Here is a 22,167-nt window from a genome sequence, read left to right as displayed (position 1 = left end):
TAACGGGAACGTATTATTGTGAAAGAGAGGTGGTTAAGAAAGGAACACAAATTTAAATAATGCAAAACGTATTGGTACGTAAACGATTTATATTGTATGTGAAATAACTACAATGTGCTGTCCGCCAAGAGAAGGGGAACACCTGAACAAAAGGTTTCTAAAAGTTACGGAGAGCGGAGCAGAGCGCGGTGCAGAGAGCGCGGTGTGGAGCAGAAAGAGCGGTGCAGAGAGCGCGGAGCAGAAGGTACAGTGCAGAGCACGGTGCAGAGAAAGCAAAGCAGAGAGCGGAGTGCGGAGCAGAGAGCACGGGGCAGAGCGGTGCAGAGAGCGGTGCAGAGAGCGGTGCAGAGAGCGGTGCTGACGGGATGTGTCTGTTTTGTATTGTATGTCTTTATTTATATAGCGCAATTAATGTACAGCAGTAATACACGGGGTAATCAAATAAATAACAGATAATATAAATAACAGGTCATGGGAATAAGTGCTTCAGACATAAAAGTAACATTAAGGAAGAGGAGTCCCCACTCCGAGGAGCTTACAGTCTAATTGGTAGGTAGGGAGAACGTACAGAGACAGTAGGAGGGCGTTCTGGTAAATGCATCTGCAGGGGCCAAGCTTTATGTATCAGGTGTATAGTATTAGCCACGGTGCTAATCATATGCTTCTTTAAGCAAATGTGTCTTAAGGTGGATAGAGAGGGTGCTAGTCGGGTACTGAGGGGAAGGGCATTCCAGAGGTGCGGGGCAGTCAGTGAAAAAGGTTTAAGGCGGGAGAGGGCTTTAGATACAAAGGGGGTAGAAAGAAGACATCCTTGAGAAGAACGCAGGAGTCGGGATGGTGCATAGCGAGAAATTAAGGCTGAGATGTAAGGAGGGACAGAAGAATGTAAAGCTTTAAAAGTGAGGACAAGAATGGAGTGTGAGATGCGGGATTTGATCGGAAGCCAGGAGAGGGATTTCAGCAGGGGAGACGCGGACACAGATTTAGGAAAGAGCATTTGGGGATTCTCATGCCAGACCCGGGCTGAGTGATACTCTCAGTGTGAGAGCAACCGAGGACACGGAGCAGCACAGCAGCCTCCCCGCCACGCGCCCAGAGCCACGGGATAATATTATCTGTGGGGACTCATAGGCAAAGGAATTCCATGACACGGATGAAAAGTTCATGCGTTCCTTTTTCCGCAGCAATAAAAAGTAAAAAAGTAGCAGGAAAAACTGCTGTCTGGGCTGTTTCCACCCGGTGTCCCGAGGATCTCGCTGAGCCAGAGGTTTCATTCCCAATGTCTCCATATCCCTCACTCCCACACAGAGAGGCCATATCTCTCACTCCCTCACAGAGAGGCCATATCCCTCACTCACACAGAGAGGCCATATCCCTCACTCCCACACAGAGAGGCCAGATCCCTCACTCCCACACAGAGAGGCCATATCCCTCACTCCCACACAGAGAGGCCATATCTCTCACTCCCTCACAGAGAGGCCATATCTCTCACTCCCTCACAGAGAGGCCATATTCCTCACTCCCACACAGAGAGGCCATATCCCTCAGAGAGGCCATATCTCTCACTCCCTCACAGAGGCCATATCTCTCACTCCCTCACAGAGAGGCCATATCCCTCACTCCCACAGAGAGAGGCCATATCCCTCACTCCCACACAGAGAGGCCATATCCCTCACTCACACACAGAGGCCATATCCCTCACTCCCACACAGAGAGGCCATATCCCTCACTCCCACACAGAGAGGCCATATCCCTCACTCCCACACAGAGAGGCCATATCCCTCACTCCCACACAGAGAGGCCATATCCCTCACTCCCACACAGAGAGGCCATATCCCTCAGAGAGGCCATATCTCTCACTCCCTCACAGAGAGGCCATATCCCTCACTCCCACAGAGAGAGGCCATATCCCTCACTCCCACACAGAGAGGCCATATCCCTCACTCCCACAGAGAGGCCATATCCCTCACTCCCACACAGAGAGGCCATATCCCTCACTCCCACACAGAGAGGCTATATCCCTCACTCCCACACAGAGAGGCCATATCCCTCAGAGAGGCCATATCTCTCACTCCCTCACAGAGAGGCCATATCACTCAGAGAGGCCTTATCTCTCACTCCTTCACAGAGAGGCCATATCCCTCACTCCATCACAGAGGCCATATCCCTCACTCCCTCACAGAGGCCATATCCCTCACTCCCTCACAGAGGCCATATCCCTCACTCCCACACAGAGAGGCCATATCCCTCACTCCCACACAGAGAGGCCATATCCCTCACTCCCACACAGAGAGGCCATATCCCTCACTCCCACACAGAGAGGCCATATCCCTCACTCCCACACAGAGAGGCCATATCCCTCACTCCCACACAGAGAGGCCATATCCCTCACTCCCACACAGAGAGGCCATATCCCTCACTCCCACACAGAGAGGCCATATCCCTCACTCCCACACAGAGAGGCCATATCCCTCACTCCCACAGAGAGGCCATATCCCTCACTCCCACACAGAGAGGCCATATCCCTCACTCCCACACAGAGAGGCTATATCCCTCACTCCCACACAGAGAGGCCATATCCCTCACTCCCACACAGAGAGGCCATATCCCTCACTCCCACACAGAGAGGCCATATCCCTCACTCCCACACAGAGAGGCCATATCCCTCACTCCCACACAGAGAGGCCATATCCCTCACTCCCACACAGAGAGACCATATCCCTCACTCCCACACAGAGAGGCCATATCCCTCACTCCCACACAGAGGCCATATCCCTCACTCCCACACAGAGGCCATATCCCTCACTCCCACACAGAGAGGCCATATCCCTCACTCCCTCACAGAGGCCATATCCCTCACTCCCACACAGAGGCCATATCCCTCACTCCCACACAGAGAGGCCATATCCCTCACTCCCACACACAGAGGCCATATCCCTCACTCCCACACAGAGAGGCCATATCCCTCACTCCCACACAGAGAGGCCATATCCCTCACTCCCACACAGAGAGGCCATATCCCTCACTCCCTCACAGAGGCCATATCCCTCACTCCCACACAGAGAGGCCATATCCCTCACTCCCACACACAGAGGCCATATCCCTCACTCCCACACAGAGAGGCCATATCCCTCACTCCCACACAGAGGCCATATCCCTCACTCCCACACAGAGAGGCCATATCCCTCACTCCCTCACAGAGGCCATATCCCTCACTCCCACACAGAGAGGCCATATCCCTCACTCCCACACACAGAGGCCATATCCCTCACTCCCACACAGAGAGGCCATATCCCTCACTCCCACACAGAGAGGCCATATCCCTCACTCCCACACAGAGAGGCCATATCCCTCACTCCCACACAGAGAGGCCATATCCCTCACTCCCTCACAGAGGCCATATCCCTCACTCCCACAGAGAGGCCATATCTCCCACTCCCTCACAGAGAGACCATATCTCCCACTCCCTCACAGAGAGGCCATATCCCTCACTCCCTCACAGAGAGGCCATATCCCTCACAGAGAGGCCATGAACTGCCTTTTGGATACCAGCGATAAGGTACTGTCCGGTTGTTTTGCAGACGTATGCTATTTAAGTTAAAGACTGTTTTGTTCTGTTACCGAATTGCTGCAACCCCCGATACAGGGAATAAAGACCTTCCGTTACAGGACGCGGTGTGTGCGCGCGCTCCCGCCCACATGTACCAGGCCGCTCCGTTACATATGGTGTCAAAGTGGGATAGTGCCCCCCGTGGCCAGTTGAGAGAATACACCTGAAGTGTCCAAAATGAGAGAGTGTGGGAAGGGTGCTGCCTGCCTTTTAAGCCTCCCCTTTGCAATCAGCTCCCAGACCTACAAAACGGGTGTGGTTTTTCCTGGTCTGCTCAAGTGAGAGTTTTAACCCTATACACTCCCTCACATATAGGGATAGTGCTTGGCAGGTACACGCTGTGTTATAAAGACAGACCCTGGCAGGTACATGCTGTGTTATAGGTGTTATAGGGACAGACCCTGGCAGGTACATGCTGTGTAATAGGGACAGTGCTTGGCAGGTACATGCTGTGTTATAGGGACAGACCCTGGCAGGTACACGCTGTGTTATATGGACAGTGCCTGACAGGTACACGCTGTGTTATAGGGACAGTGTCTGACAGGTACACGCTGTGTTATAGGGACAGTTCTGACAGGTACACGCTGTGTTATAGGGACAGTGCCTGACAGGTACACGCTGTGTTATAGGGACAGCGCCTGACAGGTACACGCTGTGTTATAGGGACAGTGTCTGACAGGTACACGCTGTGTTATAGGGACAGTGCCTGACAGGTACAAGCTGTGTTATAGGGACAGCGCCTGACAGGTACACGCTGTGTTATAGGGACAGTGTCTGACAGGTACACGCTGTGTTATAGGGACAGCGCCTGACAGGTACACGCTGTGTTATAGGGACAGTGCCTGACAGGTACACGCTGTGTTATAGGGACAGTGTCTGACAGGTACATGCTGTGTTATAGGGACATTGCCTGACAGGTACATCATGTGTTATAGGGACAGTGCCTGACAGGTACACGCTGTGACAGAGTCTGACAGGTACACGCTGTGTTTTAGGGACAGTGCTTGGCAGGTACATGATGTGTTATAGGGACAGCGCCTGACAGGTACACGCTGTGTTATAGGGACAGCCCCTGACAGGTACACAGTGTTATAGGGACAGTGTCTGACAGGTACATGCTGCGTTATAAGGACAGCCCATGACAGGTACACGCTGTGTTATAGGGACAGTGCCTGACAGGTACACGCAGTGTTATAGGGACAGCCCCTGACAGGTACACAGTGTTATAGGGACAGTGTCTGACAGGTACACGCTGTGTTATAGGGACAGCCCATGACAGGTACACGCTGTGTTATAGGGACAGTGCCTGACAGGTACACGCAGTGTTATAGGGACAGCGCCTGACAGGTACATGCTGTGTTATAGGGACATTGCCTGACAGGTACACGCTGTGTTATAGGGACAGCGCCTGACAGGTACACGCTGTGTTATAGGGACAGCGCCTGACAGGTACACGCTGTGTTATAGGGACAGCGCCTGACAGGTACACGCTGTGTTATAGGGACAGCCCCTGACAGGTACACGCTGTGTTATAGGGACAGTGCCTGACAGGTACATGCTGTGTTATAGGGACAGTGTATGACAGATACATGCTGTGTTATAGGGACAGTGCCTGACAGGTACACGCTGTGTTATAGGGACAGTGCCTGACAGGTACATGCTGTGTTATAGGGACAGTGTATGACAGATACACGCTGTGTTATCGGAACAGCGCCTGACAGGTACACGCTGTGTTATAGGGACAGCGCCTGACAGGTACACGCTGTGTTATAGGGACAGCCCCTGACAGGTACACGCTGTGTTATAGGGACAGTGCCTGACAGGTACATGCTGTGTTATAGGGACAGTGTATGACAGATACATGCTGTGTTATAGGGACAGTGCCTGACAGGTACACGCTGTGTTATAGGGACAGCGCCTGACAGGTACACGCTGTGTTATAGGGACAGCGCTTGACAGGTACACGCTGTGTTATAGGGACAGCGCCTGACAGGTACATGCTGTGTTATAGGGACAGCGCCTGACAGGTACACGCTGTGTTATAGGGACAGCCCCTTACAGGTACACGCTGTGTTATAGGGACAGTGCCTGACAGGTACATGCTGTGTTATAGGGACAGTGCCTGACGGGTTCATGCTGTGTTATAGGGACAGTGTCTGACAGGTACACGCTGTGTTATAGGGACAATGCCTGACAGGTACACGCTGTACTATAGGGACAGTGCCTGACAGGTACATGCTGTGTTATAGGGACAGTGTATGACAGATACACGCTGTGTTATAGGAACAGCGCCTGACAGGTACACGCTGTGTTATAGGGACAGCGCCTGACAGGTACACGCTGTGTTATAGGGACAGCCCCTGACAGGTACACGCTGTGTTATAGGGACAGTGCCTGACAGGTACATGCTGTGTTATAGGCAGTGTTCGACAAACCTATACATTTGCTCGCCCCGGGCGAGTGGATTTAACCCCTGGGCGAGTAAATATTGGCCCAAGCAGCACACGTTTGGTACTAGGTGGCGAGTAGATTTTTTTGTGTGGCGAGTAGATTTTTTGGTGCTTTGTCAACCACTGGTTATAGGGACAGTGTATGACAGATACATGCTGTGTTATTTTATAAAATATTTTACCAGGAAGTAATACATTGAGAGTTACCTCTCATTTTCAAGTATGTCCAAGTGTTATAGGGACAACGCCTGACAGGTACACGCTGTGTTATAGGGACAACGCCTGACAGGTACACGCTGTGTTATAGGGACAGCGCCTGACAGGTACACGCTGTGTTATAGGGACAGCGCCTGACAGGTACACGCTGTGTTACTGAGGTACACACTGTTATTGGGGTAAAGGCTGTTTTAGGGGTACACATTCTGTTATTGGGGTAAAGGCTGTTTTGGGGGCACACACGTTGTTATTGGGGTAAAGGCTGTGTTTTTGGGGTACACATTTTGTTATTGGGGTAAAGGCTGTTATTGGGGTACAAGCTGTGTTATCGGGGTAAAGGCTGTGTTGTTGAGGTACACACTGTTACTGAGGTAAAGGCTGTGTTATTGAGGTACACACACTTATTGAGGTACACAGTTACTGAGGTAAAGGCTGTGTTATTGAGGTACACACACTTATTGAGGTACACACCGTTATTGGGGTAAAATCTGTTTTATGGGACAGATGATTGACACGCAGTACTTATTTGTCTCCATGGTTACAGTGACAGTCACTTGCTAGCTCCCGAACGTGCCCGGAATGTACCATTGTCCGGGGGGGGGGTTTGATGCACAGTTCAGCTCTCGGCTGCATCGCCTACAATCATAACGGGCTGTTAGCGCCACGGTCCCCCTGTAGATCCCACAGCCGCAGGGGTGGGACAGAAACGGAGCTTCGTAACTCTCCCCCGCAGCTCCGCCCCGGGTGGACGCGTCCGGTCGCTCCTCCTGCCGATTCCCGCCAATTTACCTGAGGAGAATTTCCCAGCGGAGCCCGGGGGTATATACTCTATATATCACACGGGGGCTTATATAACCTATATTGTACATATATCACACGGGGGGTATATACTCTATATTATATATATATATCACACGGGGGCTTATATAACCTATATTGTACATATATCACACGGGGGTTATATACTCTATATTATATATATCACACGGGGGCTTATATAACCCATATTGTACATATCACACGGGGGTATATACACTATTATATAGATCACACGGTGGTTATATACCCTATATTGTATATATCACACAGGGGTTATATACCCTATATTAAATATATCACACGGGGGGTTATATACCCTATATTATATCACAAGTTGGTATATATATATATATATATATATATATATATATATATATATTACATGGGGGTATATACCCTGCTATATTATATATATCACACAGGATATGTACCCTGTATTATATATATATCACACAGGGTATATACCCTATGTTATATATATTACAAGGGTGCACAAAGTGGGGGGCGCAAGATTTGTCTGGGGGGGCGCGGGCGGTTGCAGAGGCCCCGTGCTCTTCCCCACCGCATTTAAATGAAATGCCGGGGGGATCGCGTGAGGCCTCTGCAATGTCTCCTACCTTGTCTTCGGGGACGTCATGGCAACGTGCGTCATTTGACGCCGAGGACAAAGAAGGAGGAGGGCGCCAGCCGGTAAGGAGAGCAGGCAGGGGTGCGCAGGGGGAAGAGTTTGCGCACCCCTGCTTAGTATAATATATATATATATATATAACACGGGGGTTTATACCCTATATTATATATATATATCTATATATATATATAGATATATATATATCTATCTCATGGGGGTATATACCCTATAGTATACATATCACACGGTATATTATATATATATCACGGGTATACCCCCTATATTATATATATCACACGGGGTATACACCTTATATTATATATATCACACGGGGGGTATTTATCCAATATTATATCACATGTGGTATATACCCGCAATTATATAGAGAATTAACGTAGGGAAGCTGGGACCCCCGTGAGCACGGCAGTGGTAGGGAAGCTGGGACCCCCGTGAGCACGGCAGTGGTAGGGAAGCTGGGACCCCCGTGAGCACGGCAGTGGTAGGGAAGCTGGGACCCCCGTGAGCACGGCAGTGGTAGGGAAGCTGGGACCCCCGTGAGCACGGCAGTGGTAGGGAAGCTGGGACCCCCGTGAGCACGGCAGTGGTAGGGAAGCTGGGACCCCCGTGAGCACGGCAGTGGTAGGGAAGCTGGGACCCCCGTGAGGACGGCAGTGGTAGGGACGCTGAGACCCCCGTGAGCACGGCAGTGGTAGGGAAGCTGGGACCCCCGTGAGCACGGCAGTGGTAGGGAAGCTGGGACCCCCCGTGAGCACGGCAGTGGTAGGGAAGCTGGGACCCCCGTGAGCACGGCAGTGGTAGGGAAGCTGGGACCCCCGTGAGCACGGCAGTGGTAGGGACGCTGAGACCCCCGTGAGCACGGCAGTGGTAGGGAAGCTGGGACCCCCGTGAGCACGGCAGTGGTAGGGACGCTGGGACCCCCGTGAGCACGGCAGTGGTAGGGAAGCTGGGACCCCCGTGAGCACGGCAGTGGTAGGGAAGCTGGGACCCCCGTGAGCACGGCAGTGGTAGGGAAGCTGGGACCCCCCGTGAGCACGGCAGTGGTAGGGACGCTGGGACCCCCGTGAGCACGGCAGTGGTAGGGAAGCTGGGACCCCCGTGAGCACGGCAGTGGTAGGGAAGCTGGGACCCCCGTGAGCACGGCAGTGGTAGGGAAGCTGGGACCCCCGTGGGCACGGCAGTGGTAGGGAAGCTGGGACCCCCGTGAGCACGGCAGTGGTAGGGAAGCTGGGACCCCCGTGGGCACGGCAGTGGTAGGGAAGCTGGGACCCCCGTGAGCACGGCAGTGGTAGGGAAGCTGGGACCCCCCGTGAGCACGGCAGTGGTAGGGAAGCTGGGACCCCCGTGAGCACGGCAGTGGTAGGGACGCTGAGACCCCCGTGAGCACGGCAGTGGTAGGGAAGCTGGGACCCCCGTGAGCACGGCAGTGGTAGGGAAGCTGGGACCCCCGTGAGCACGGCAGTGGTAGGGAAGCTGGGACCCCCGTGAGCACGGCAGTGGTAGGGAAGCTGGGACCCCCGTGAGCACGGCAGTGGTAGGGAAGCTGGGACCCCCGTGAGCACGGCAGTGGTAGGGAAGCTGGGACCCCCGTGAGCACGGCAGTGGTAGGGAAGCTGGGACCCCCGTGAGCACGGCAGTGGTAGGGAAGCTGGGACCCCCGTGAGCACGGCAGTGGTAGGGAAGCTGGGACCCCCGTGAGCACGGCAGTGGTAGGGAAGCTGGGACCCCCGTGAGCACGGCAGTGGTAGGGAAGCTGGGACCCCCGTGAGCACGGCAGTGGTAGGGACGCTGGGACCCCCGTGAGCACGGCAGTGGTAGGGAAGCTGGGACCCCCGTGAGCACGGCAGTGGTAGGGAAGCTGGGACCCCCGTGAGCACGGCAGTGGTAGGGAAGCTGGGACCCCCGTGAGCACGGCAGTGGTAGGGACGCTGGGACCCCCGTGAGCACGGCAGTGGTAGGGAAGCTGGGACCCCCGTGAGCACGGCAGTGGTAGGGAAGCTGGGACCCCCGTGAGCACGGCAGTGGTAGGGAAGCTGGGACCCCCGTGAGCACGGCAGTGGTAGGGAAGCTGGGACCCCCGTGAGGACGGCAGTGGTAGGGAAGCTGGGACCCCCGTGAGCACGGCAGTGGTAGGGAAGCTGGGACCCCCGTGAGCACGGCAGTGGTAGGGAAGCTGGGACCCCCGTGAGCACGGCAGTGGTAGGGAAGCTGGGACCCCCGTGAGCACGGCAGTGGTAGGGAAGCTGGGACCCCCGTGAGCACGGCAGTGGTAGGGAAGCTGGGACCCCCGTGAGGACGGCAGTGGTAGGGAAGCTGGGACCCCCGTGAGCACGGCAGTGGTAGGGAAGCTGGGACCCCCGTGAGCACGGCAGTGGTAGGGAAGCTGGGACCCCCGTGAGCACGGCAGTGGTAGGGAAGCTGGGACCCCCGTGAGCACGGCAGTGGTAGGGACGCTGGGACCCCCGTGAGCACGGCAGTGGTAGGGAAGCTGGGACCCCCGTGAGCACGGCAGTGGTAGGGAAGCTGGGACCCCCGTGAGCACGGCAGTGGTAGGGAAGCTGGGACCCCCGTGAGCACGGCAGTGGTAGGGACGCTGGGACCCCCGTGAGCACGGCAGTGGTAGGGAAGCTGGGACCCCCGTGAGCACGGCAGTGGTAGGGAAGCTGGGACCCCCGTGAGCACGGCAGTGGTAGGGAAGCTGGGACCCCCGTGGGCACGGCAGTGGTAGGGAAGCTGGGACCCCCGTGAGCACGGCAGTGGTAGGGAAGCTGGGACCCCCGTGGGCACGGCAGTGGTAGGGAAGCTGGGACCCCCGTGAGCACGGCAGTGGTAGGGAAGCTGGGACCCCCGTGAGCACGGCTGTGGTAGGGAAGCTGGGACCCCCGTGAGCACGGCAGTGGTAGGGAAGCTGGGACCCCCGTGAGCACGGCAGTGGTAGGGAAGCTGGGACCCCCGTGAGCACGGCAGTGGTAGGGAAGCTGAGACCCCCGTGAGCACGGCAGTGGTAGGGAAGCTGGGACCCCCGTGAGCACGGCAGTGGTAGGGAAGCTGGGACCCCCGTGAGCACGGCAGTGGTAGGGAAGCTGGGACCCCCGTGGGCACGGCAGTGGTAGGGAAGCTGGGACCCCCGTGAGCACGGCAGTGGTAGGGAAGCTGGGACCCCCGTGGGCACGGCAGTAGTAGGGAAGCTGGGACCCCCGTGGGCACGGCAGTGGTAGGGACGCTGAGACCCCCGTGAGCACGGCAGTGGTAGGGAAGCTGGGACCCCCGTGAGCACGGCTGTGGTAGGGAAGCTGGGACCCCCGTGAGCACGGCAGTGGTAGGGAAGCTGGGACCCCCGTGAGCACGGCAGTGGTAGGGAAGCTGGGACCCCCGTGGGCACGGCAGTGGTAGGGAAGCTGGGACCCCCGTGAGCACGGCAGTGGTAGGGAAGCTGGGACCCCCGTGAGCACGGCAGTGGTAGGGAAGCTGGGACCCCCGTGAGCACGGCAGTGGTAGGGAAGCTGAGACCCCCGTGAGCACGGCAGTGGTAGGGAAGCTGGGACCCCCGTGAGCACGGCAGTGGTAGGGAAGCTGGGACCCCCGTGAGCACGGCAGTGGTAGGGAAGCTGGGACCCCCGTGAGCACGGCAGTGGTAGGGAAGCTGGGACCCCCGTGAGCACGGCAGTGGTAGGGAAGCTGGGACCCCCGTGAGCACGGCAGTGGTAGGGAAGCTGGGACCCCCGTGAGCACGGCAGTGGTAGGGAAGCTGGGACCCCCCGTGAGCACGGCAGTGGTAGGGAAGCTGGGACCCCCGTGAGCTCGGCAGTGGTAGGGAAGCTGGGACCCCCGTGAGCACGGCAGTGGTAGGGAAGCTGGGACCCCCGTGAGCTCGGCAGTGGTAGGGAAGCTGGGACCCCCGTGAGCACGGCAGTGGTAGGGAAGCTGGGACCCCCGTGAGCACGGCAGTGGTAGGGACGCTGGGACCCCCGTGAGCACGGCAGTGGTAGGGAAGCTGGGACCCCCGTGAGCACGGCAGTGGTAGGGAAGCTGGGACCCCCGTGAGCACGGCAGTGGTAGGGAAGCTGGGACCCCCGTGAGCACGGCAGTGGTAGGGAAGCTGGGACCCCCGTGAGCACGGCAGTGGTAGGGAAGCTGGGACCCCCGTGAGCACGGCAGTGGTAGGGAAGCTGGGACCCCCGTGAGCACGGCAGTGGTAGGGAAGCTGGGACCCCCGTGAGCACGGCAGTGGTAGGGACGCTGGGACCCCCGTGAGCACAGCAGTGGTAGGGAAGCTGGGACCCCCGTGAGCACGGCAGTGGTAGGGAAGCTGGGACCCCCGTGAGCACGGCAGTGGTAGGGAAGCTGGGACCCCCGTGAGCACGGCAGTGGTAGGGAAGCTGGGACCCCCGTGAGCACGGCAGTGGTAGGGAAGCTGGGACCCCCGTGAGCACGGCAGTGGTAGGGAAGCTGGGACCCCCGTGAGCACGGCAGTGGTAGGGAAGCTGGGACCCCCGTGAGCACGGCAGTGGTAGGGAAGCTGGGACCCCCGTGAGGACGGCAGTGGTAGGGAAGCTGGGACCCCCGTGAGCACGGCTGTGGTAGGGACACTGGGACCCCCGTGAGCACGGCAGTGGTAGGGAAGCTGGGACCCCCGTGAGCACGGCTGTGGTAGGGAAGCTGGGACCCCCCGTGAGCACGGCAGTGGTAGGGAAGCTGGGACCCCCGTGAGCACGGCAGTGGTAGGGAAGCTGGGACCCCCGTGAGCACGGCAGTGGTAGGGAAGCTGGGACCCCCGTGAGCACGGCTGTGGTAGGGAAGCTGGGACCCCCGTGAGCACGGCAGTGGTAGGGAAGCTGGGACCCCCGTGAGCACGGCAGTGGTAGGGAAGCTGGGACCCCCGTGAGCACGGCAGTGGTAGGGAAGCTGGGACCCCCGTGAGCACGGCAGTGGTAGGGAAGCTGGGACCCCCGTGAGCACGGCAGTGGTAGGGAAGCTGGGACCCCCGTGAGCACGGCAGTGGTAGGGAAGCTGGGACCCCCGTGAGCACGGCTGTGGTAGGGAAGCTGGGACCCCCGTGAGCACGGCAGTGGTAGGGAAGCTGAGACCCCCGTGAGCACGGCAGTGGTAGGGACACTGAGACCCCCGTGAGCACGGCAGTGGTAGGGAAGCTGGGACCCCCGTGAGCACGGCAGTGGTAGGGAAGCTGGGACCCCCGTGAGCACGGCAGTGGTAGGGAAGCTGGGACCCCCGTGAGCACGGCAGTGGTAGGGAAGCTGGGACCCCTGTGAGCACGGCAGTGGTAGGGAAGCTGAGACCCCCGTGAGCACGGCAGTGGTAGGGACACTGAGACCCCCGTGAGCACGGCAGTGGTAGGGAAGCTGGGACCCCCGTGAGCACGGCAGTGGTAGGGAAGCTGGGAAAAGCAAGCAGTCTGCTGGAATGAATGAAACATGTAGCCGGAACGGCCCTGCCACCGGAATAAGATGTCCGCAGGTATATCGGGCTGTGCCGTGTGGCAGCACCGATCCTCCGCGGCCGGATTCACTGGGCAGTAGGCAGGCAGCAAGGTCTGCGGGTGTAGCTCGTCACCACAGGATTCACAGATCTTCCGTAGCCAGGTAAATCTGTATGGCCTCCCCAGGACTAGTGGATTATTCCTCCTCCTAAATTTAAACTTATTTCGTTTGCACCTTTGATTATATTTTATTATATACAGTATATATATATATATATATATATCACAAGGCCCGGCAGGTATATACCCTATATTATATATCTCACAGGGCCTGGGGGAGGAGGGTATATACCTTATCCTATTTATATAGGACATGGTGTCCCGCAGTACCTCTGTATATACGGGTTTATATAGGGCATGTTCTACGGTACCTCTGTATATACGGGCTTATATAGGGCATGTTATCCCGCAGTATCTCTGTATATAACAAAAGAGGCACCTCTCCTCATAGACGGGGAGAGTATAGAATACCCAGAGTATTGCACTCGCTAGACTGGTGTGGATGAATGGTAGACTTGTGACATGGGGCAAATCCGGGGGCCCGTGCTCTTGGGGGGGGACGGGGGCTCTCTCCCCCCACCCCTGTTGGCTGCTCGTCTCTCTCTTCAGACTGGCAGGGAGAGATGGTATGCGGTGGCGCCGGCCCCCGGTGTTAAGCAGAGGATAAGCCGGCAGAGGAATCAGCAGTTGTTACTGAGGCAGAGCAGGACGGTCGGGGGGAGGAGCGCCCTCTAGCAGCAGACATGGGAAGTAAGAAACACTTCCGGGTCAGACCACTAGAGTGTGCCCCGGCTGTCCTGCTCTGCCTCAGTAACAACTGCTGATTCCTCTGCCGCTTATCCTCTGTTTAACACCGGGGGGCCGGCGCCACCGCATACCATCTCCACCTGCCTGTCTCTTATCACCAACAGGTAGGCATGAGGGAGGATAGAGATTATGATGATGGGGAGAGCTGATGGTGATGATGATGAGGGGGAGAGATGGTGATGAGTGGGAGAGTGTTACGCCGGTGCTGCCCGCAGACCAGACCCGTCCCTTATACTGAGGTGGGGACGTATATGTGCACGCACCCGCAGCAAAAGGAGCGTGTCCGGAGTGTGGTGTTTTAGGCGTTGCCAGGCCAGGTGGTAATAGCTGTAGCAATACTTGCCGGTTCCGGTAAAGAAGAGCCGTAGTCGTTGCCGTTAGCCAAGGTCAGGGAGAGTTCCGGAAGGTCGATGTCCAAGCAGAGGTCAAGGGGCGTAAGAGGCAGCGAGGTCAGTTGAGAGCCGGGGTCCAGAGCCAGAGAGTGCAATCCGCCAAGCCGGGTCGTGACCTGAATAAACAAAGAGAGAAAGTGCCAGAGTAGACATCCGCCGTGGAGACTATGTCGAGCGATGTGAGAGAGGCAAGACAGGTACTATATATTGCGGCTGACCAATAGGGAACGGAGGCAGTCCTGGAGGAGCACAAGGAGCTGTCCTGGATTGGTTCCTATGATAGGCAGCCAGGTGGGGAGCTTTAGGGTTAGGTGGTAGCCTGTGTGAGGATTGGGGGCGTGGTTTCACGGCTAGTGCAGTGAATAAATTATCCTTGCCCGGCGCGCGCTCTGTAAGGTTGGTGAGCGCACGCCCGGGACCAGATTAGGCCGCCAGCGCTCCGAGAGTCCGCGGGGCAGCGCCGATCCGTTGGGAGCGCGGGGAGCGCCCCCGCACAGCGGAGGCAGGCTGGGAGCGGCGAGGGAACCGTCCCACGGCAGCGGGGGCATTTGGAGGTAAGGGGGGGTCGCGTCGTGAGCGCCGCGAGCCCCGCATCCTTACAGAGAGATGGTGGTGATGATGATGAAGGGGGAGAGCTGGTGATGAGGGGGAGAGCGGATGATGATGAAGAGGAGGAGGGATGGGGAGAGAAAATGAGAGAGAATCAGGGAGAAGATGGGGGGGAGAAAAAATTGCTGTCAGTATTAACATTATTGGGGCCCTGAAAATGTTTTTGCCCAGGGGCCCGCGCATGTCTAGCTACGCCACTGCTTGTGGCTAGCACAGAGAGAGACCTGAAGGTATGTACTTTTGGTGGGTAACTGGGTGACCCTAAGGACATGTTATCCCGCAGTACCTCTGTATTTACAGGTTTATATAGGGCATGTCCCGCAGTGCCTTTGTATATACGGGTTTATATAGGGCATGTTGTTCTACAGTACCTCTGTATATACGGGTTTATATAGGGCATGTTGTTCTGTCACTAGTGCTTTGCAGTACATACTGTATATGTTTACACAGGCCGTGTCATCCTGTCACCCGCTGCACTTTATAATTTAGGGGGGGGGGGAGTTGGGAACGCATAGTGGCCCGTAATGCCTCATCTCAAGAGGGCCCCTGCTGGGAATACACTATACCCTCTCTGGGATCAGTATCCCGGTACTGCGTACGGCATACCTCCTCCATGCATACGGGATCAGTAGTTTGTTGATGGTTTCCGATGGGGCTGATTCGATTATGCTCCGGAGCTTCTACTCTGAGGACTCCTATTAAGCATATGCATCCTCCATCCCCAGCATGACAACAATCATTATCCAGTACAACAGGCGCTAACTAAATAGGGCACAGGCACAAGACTCTCTTAACATACTTATCTATACACTTAAACATTTACAGGACTCACAGTGAGGCCCTCTGCACAACGCAGAGGAACCTGCTTCTAGAACATTGGGTGGAGCTATTTATACCCTTCTATCTCCCTATGGTGACATCACTGGTCTCAAGACACCATACATCACATGATAGGGCAGGGCAATTCCAACGTGATCCCACCCAGTTAACCCATGAAGGCCGTTAACCCTTTATATTACATTGTAGCTCCCAAAGGGGGCTGCACAGTTCATATATTTCATGAATGATAGTAATTGTCAGGATTTGTATCTCACCTCGATGTTTATTCATGTGCCAATACAAGATTTGAAACATTTAATTCCTATACTGTACACATTGAATATATAACACGGTCAGATGATCAGTATTTGCCCAATAGCTGTAATTACAGACAAAGTAAACACATTGAAGTCACATGAAAGTCTGAAACTCCCCCTGCGAATTCTGTACTCAATTTGTAAATAGTTTACAGCAAATGTAAATCCCCACTTGTGAGCACATTCACGTCTCGGACAGGTCTGTAACCCCGTCTTTCCCCATTATCTCTTAGCATACAATGCTTCCACTGCAGCTGGGGATTCTGGGTAATGACATGCAAATGAGCACTCGCAGTGAGTGACCTGTTACTAAGCTGGATTAGAGTGCAGTGGTAGCACTGTATGTAGGAGAATGGGGAAGGGCAGGGTTGCAGACCTGTCTGACACGTGAATGTCCTCACAACTGAGATTTTCATTTGCGCTACTGTATACAGTGGTGTTTTTTGTCACTTTGTTACCCACGATAACTTATTTAACGTGTGGCTGAAACCTATCCCAGCTTCACATTGCAAAGCCAGTATAAATAGCTGTCTGTGAGTAGGGTTATTGGCTCTGCACTTGAACCCATGCTGTGCTGAAAAGCTGTGTAATGCGGCAGGCATAAACTTATAGGGGTCCTTGCATGTCATTTCCCAGAATCCCTCGCTGCAGTGGATGCATTGTATGTTAAGAGATAATGGGGAAGGGCAGGGTTGCAGACCTGTCTGACACGTGAATGTCCTCACAACTGAGATTTTCATTTGCGCTACTGTATACAGTGGTGTTTTTTGTCACTTTGTTACCCACGATAACTTATTTAACGTGTGGCTGAAACCTATCCCAGCTTCACATTGCAAAGCCAGTATAAACAGCTGTCTGTGAGTAGGGTTATTGGCTCTGCACTTTAACCCATGCTGTGCTGAAAAGCTGTGTAATGCGGCAGGCATAAACTTATAGGGGTCCTTGCATGTCATTTCCCAGAATCCCTCGCTGCAGTGGATGCATTGTAGGTTAAGAGATAATGGGGAAGGGCAGGGTTGCAGACCTGTCTGACGCGTGAATGTGTCACAACGTGAGATTTTCATTAACATGGATTGTAAAGTTCCGCCTGCCGTATTACACAGCTTTTCCAGCACAGCCTGGGTTAAATAAGTGCAGAGCCAGTAAACCTACTCACAGACCGCTCTTTCAACCTTTTGGGTCTCATCAGTGAGGCTTTACAATGTGAAGCTGGTATGTGGGTACTGTATAACAAAGTAAGTAAATAGGTTGCAAACAGATTATATTAAACAGCTGATGAACTCAATGTGCTGCTGACCAAGTGCAGATACCGATGAGAGATCCCTCCTGAACAAAGTGCACCCTGAAATAAACCGTTATTACACAAGAAATGTATCTCACCCCAATGAATCATCCATGAAACCCTGCATCACCACCAGGGGGAGCCTGTTCTAGAAAGCACAGGGTACCGCTTTATAGCAAGCACAACTCGTGTGCGTTTAATGCAAGAGCTTCCTTCCTGTATTATTCCTTTATCAGGGCTTGGTCCTTTTAAAAGATCTTTTCTCCCTCTTTGAAAGAAAATGTTCTGCACTGGGTATTTACCCCTGAACATTTACTTCTTTATACTTAGTCTTGGGGACACGCAATCTTTTTTTCAAAGGGTTTTATGAAATGAATCGTGCTGTTGACACTATAATATAACCGTAAAATAACGACAAACTAAGCCAGATCCTACCGGTAAAACAATCATATGGAAAACATTATTTTGCACCATAATCTGACCCAGTTTTTCCTATCACGATCATAAAATACATGTATTGTTATTTACAGGATGGAAGAGCAAACCTGAGCTTGTCACAAGGGTACATACATATTCCTGTGTATTAGAAGGCCGGTAACTAAATAAGATGGATCCTGCGGACAAAAGGCTGGAGTTCTTGCAGGATTATACCCTCATGTCTATGAAGCTGAAGCCAGACAAGTGGACAAAATTGGTGGGCTCTGAGGCCAACTGCCTTCTGATCAGTGACTTCTTCGAGAAGCCGGACGTGCTGGTCCTGGTGATTTCCACCAACCCAGCCGGACTACTTTCTCCCGCCATCGGTTTCCCTGCCGTGCTGAAGAACAAGGGGGTCTACTTCGTGAAAAAGAAGGCGGAGAACATTACGAAGGGGAACATCCAGGCTGCCCTCATGGCTGGAGACCTCAGCAGCGCTCCCGTGGAGCAGCTCATGGCGGTCGTGGAAGAGGTGCGTTCAGACTATTTACACAAACGTGGCAGAGCCCGGACACTGCTTGCAGAATGTAGCTGCTTTCTGTTCAGGGAAGTAACAGGCAGATTAATTTATGTGACTGACTTGGTGCAGAAACATTGAATACTTTATTGAAATCTTTGTTTGGCTTCCATACATAAGCTTTATTCTGGCACATGATTGTCATGTTGTGCCATGTAACTGGCGTGCTGTAGGCAGAAGCGCTCAACTGTTTTCAATCTATACATAGGCAATACTATTTTGCTCCGCAAAGCTTCTTCTTGAAGTAAATAAATCTATTTCTCTTTCAGGTTATTTACTCCCTGTTTATGAGCAGTGAGAATATGAGTGGCTGGCCCAGAGTGGTCTCTGAAGATGTGGTCAAAAGAGTTTACAGGCTGAAGAATGAGATGTTTGTCATGAGTGGGAAGATGAAGGGGAAGACTCTGCTAGCCCTCCCCGAGAAAATGGAGAGCCTGGATATGTCAACGGATAGTGATGCAGACAGGTATGTTCAGACCGTGGAGCATGCCACTACCTCCTCATACAGGAAGCAAACCAAGAACAGACGGAAAGCAGAATGGGACATTTGGTCGTGACCAGGTCGTGCGTTTAGGGTAAGGGGATAACTTTAGGGGTTTTAGCGGTTAGGGGATAGCTTTAGGTGTTTAGCGGTTAGGGTGGGGGGGATAACTTTAGGGGTTTTAGCGATTAGGGTGGGGGGATAACTTTAGGAGTTTTAGCGGTTAGGTTGGGGGGATAACTTTAGGGGTTTAGCGGGTAGGGGGATAACTTTAGGGGTTTTAGGGTAAGGGGTTAAGGTTTTCTGGGTAGGCGGTAGCGTTAGTATTTGGGGTTAAGATTAGGGGTTTAGGGCAAGGTTAAGGTTTTTAGGCCGTCACATCTTGGATTGCCTTTCAATGCACTGCATCTATTGGAGGGACCACTACAGGAGGTAAGAGGCCCATTTCCCTTATCTCTGGGTCCCCACCGAAGTGCCAGGCGTCAACTCCACACTTTGATCTCCTCCCACGGCGGAACACCGTAAAAGATCAAACTCTCTGTAAGTGCAACTCCAGAGCGCGTGACAGCACAAACACTCGCTACGGTTATTAGGGTAGGCGGTAGCGTTAGGATTAGGGGTTTAGGGTAAAGGTTAAGGTTTTTAGGGTATGCGGTAGCGTTAGGATTAGGGGTTTAGTGTAAGGTTAGGGATTTAGTGCGAAACGGACAGCGGCTGAGTGTCCCGGTGGCGACGTCACTTGCAGCGAAACGGCGGCGGATATTTGGTTGCGACCAGATGCCCTAAACCGAGGTAAGGAGTCGCCAGCACTGATTGCCCCTTTCTTTGTATTGTTTTATTATTTTCCTTCCACCACAGCTGTGTTATTTTTATAATGACTTTGCGAATATACGCGCGCCCCTGTGAAGCCTCCTGCTTATGGAATGAGCTTCGGCCATGTGGGATTCAGTTGAGAACTGAGCTGAGCATGCGACCCCCCATCTAACTTTCTCCTTCTAACGTAAAGCAGCAGTCCGCATTGGCTGTCTCTTTTGGGGGGGAGGAAGGGGGGTTTCCCAGAACCAGAGGGTCCCCCCCAGAGCTGATTTGAGGTCCACCTGATCTCCGAGGGACCCAGGTTCCCGAGATCTTCCTATTCCCTCCCAGGCAGAACATAGCTTTCTGGTCCTGCTCCATCCAGCCAATAAAAAAGCTGCCACATAACATTGCAACTTCCTACTGGCGACCTGGCGGACCCCCTCAGCTATGTTAAACAAAAACCTACATTGGAGGGGATTGCTGCTTTAAAGTCGGGTGACACTTGAAGTTGTATTTTGGACCCGCGCCCTGCCCACACTTCTTGCTATACAGTATATGTGTGTGTATGTTTCAGGCTGCCTGCATACATTAACAGCTCCTTGGTGCATGCCATGGAGACGGTGGTTATTGAATGGTCTCACCAGGTGAGGGAAGTGCTGAGCAAAGATTCGGCCCAGCCTCTTTTAGACGGGCTCAACCCGCTGCCGAATGTCGAGTTCGACTTCTGGAAAGCACGGCTGATGAACGTGGAATGTATCAATGACCAGGTATTTTCCCTCTTGATTTCCCCGTCATCGTTTCTCGTTTGGGTGTTTCGCCCAATTCTGTACGTCTCGTGTCATTTCCCTTCCAGCTGCAATCCCAGAGCATGCGTAAGATAGCGGAGATTCTGAAGCGGGCGCAGAGCACGTACTGGCCGGTACTCCTCAATGTCATCAGGGATGTCGATGCAGGTAAAATCTTCCTCTTGCCAAATGTACACTTAGCGCAACCCACTGATCCATTACATTCAGATTGCCAGTTTATTATTATTATTACCATCTTTTAGTTATATGGCGCCAACATACCCCGCAGCGCAGTACCATGTGGGGGCGAGGACAAGAATGAAACATTAAAATACATACAACTTGAAACAATAGGTAATGAGGTGGGAGAGAGAGGACACTAGGATAGGTGGGGGTATATGGCCACTCAGTGGGGTAATAACCGCAGCAGGGTGCTGGGTAGGACTCCTAAGGGGGGCGGGGGGGGGGTGTTTCAGGGAACATATAAAGTGTGAATGGTGGGGGGGGAGTGTGAGGGTGTGGGGTACGGAGTCTCACAGTCGGGGTGAAGCCCGGGAGAAGTATTGGAGGTGGGAATGAGGGAGGAGGAGAGATTGCGTGTGGGAGGGAGTACGAGGTTACATTGGAAATGTGCTGTGTTTGCTGCATATCGGCACAAACATCCTGAGTCCTGAAACTCACCTCAGGAGGAGGCTGTCACAGTTGGGATTTGCAGTGTGACGTTGTGCGTGTTAGTGGGAATGTTTAGTTGTGCGTGTTAGTGGGAATGTTTAGTTGTGCGTGTCAGTGGGAATGTTTAGTTGTGCGTGTCAGTGGGAATGTTTAGTTGTGCGTGTTAGTGGGAATGTTTAGTTGTGCGTGTTAGTGGGAATGTTTAGTTGTGCGTGTCAGTGGGAATGTTTAGTTGTGTGTGTCAGTGGGAATGTTTAGTTGTGTGTGTCAGTGGGAATGTTTAGTTGTGCGTGTCAGTGGGAATGTTTAGTTGTGCGTGTTAGTGGGAATGTTTAGTTGTGCGTGTCAGTGGGAATGTTTAGTTGTGTGTGTCAGTGGGAATGTTTAGTTGTGTGTGTCAGTGGGAATGTTTAGTTGTGCGTGTCAGTGGGAATGTTTAGTTGTGCGTGTCAGTGGGAATGTTTAGTTGTGTGTGTTAGTGGGAATGTTTAGTTGTGCGTGTTAGTGGGAATGTTTAGTTGTGCGTGTCAGTGGGAATGTTTAGTTGTGTGTGTCAGTGGGAATGTTTAGTTGTGTGTGTCAGTGGGAATGTTTAGTTGTGTGTGTTAGTGGGAATGTTTAGTTGTGCGTGTTAGTGGGAATGTTTAGTTGTGTGTGTTAGTGGGAATGTTTAGTTGTGTGTGTTAGTGGGAATGTTTACTTGTGTGTGTTAGTGGGAATGTTTAGTTGTGCATGTTAGTGGGAATGTTTAGTTGTGTGTGTTAGTGGGAATGTTTACTTGTGTGTGTTAGTGGGAATGTTTAGTTGTGCGTGTTAGTGGGAATGTTTAGTTGTGCGTGTCAGTGGGAATGTTTAGTTGTGTGTGTTAGTGGGAATGTTTTGTTTAGTTGTGTGTGTCAGTGGGAATGTTTAGTTGTGCGTGTTAGTGGGAATGTTTAGTTGTGCGTGTTAGTGGGAATGTTTAGTTGTGCGT

The 22,167-nt window shown here is 53.7% G+C and overlaps 1 protein-coding gene across 1 annotated transcript in view; it reads left to right on the top strand.

The window, feature by feature from the left end:
• The first annotated feature begins 6,986 nt into the window (after positions 1 to 6,986).
• DNAH17 (dynein axonemal heavy chain 17) overlaps positions 6,987 to 22,167 on the top strand; it is a 110,153-nt gene continuing 94,972 nt past the window's right edge. The window contains exons 1-5 of the mRNA XM_075580015.1: positions 6,987 to 7,095; positions 17,995 to 18,413; positions 18,728 to 18,924; positions 20,312 to 20,504; positions 20,591 to 20,690. Coding sequence (XP_075436130.1) covers positions 18,072 to 18,413; positions 18,728 to 18,924; positions 20,312 to 20,504; positions 20,591 to 20,690 — 832 coding nt within the window. The 5' untranslated portion in view covers positions 6,987 to 7,095; positions 17,995 to 18,071. The remainder of the gene's footprint in view (positions 7,096 to 17,994; positions 18,414 to 18,727; positions 18,925 to 20,311; positions 20,505 to 20,590; positions 20,691 to 22,167) is intronic.

The sequence above is a fragment of the Ascaphus truei genome, chromosome 22, assembly GCF_040206685.1.
Source record: "Ascaphus truei isolate aAscTru1 chromosome 22, aAscTru1.hap1, whole genome shotgun sequence".
Taxonomy (NCBI): Eukaryota; Metazoa; Chordata; class Amphibia; order Anura; family Ascaphidae; genus Ascaphus; species Ascaphus truei.
The sequence above is the reverse complement of the archived record's forward strand: the minus strand, read 5'-3'. Positions and strand labels throughout refer to the sequence as shown.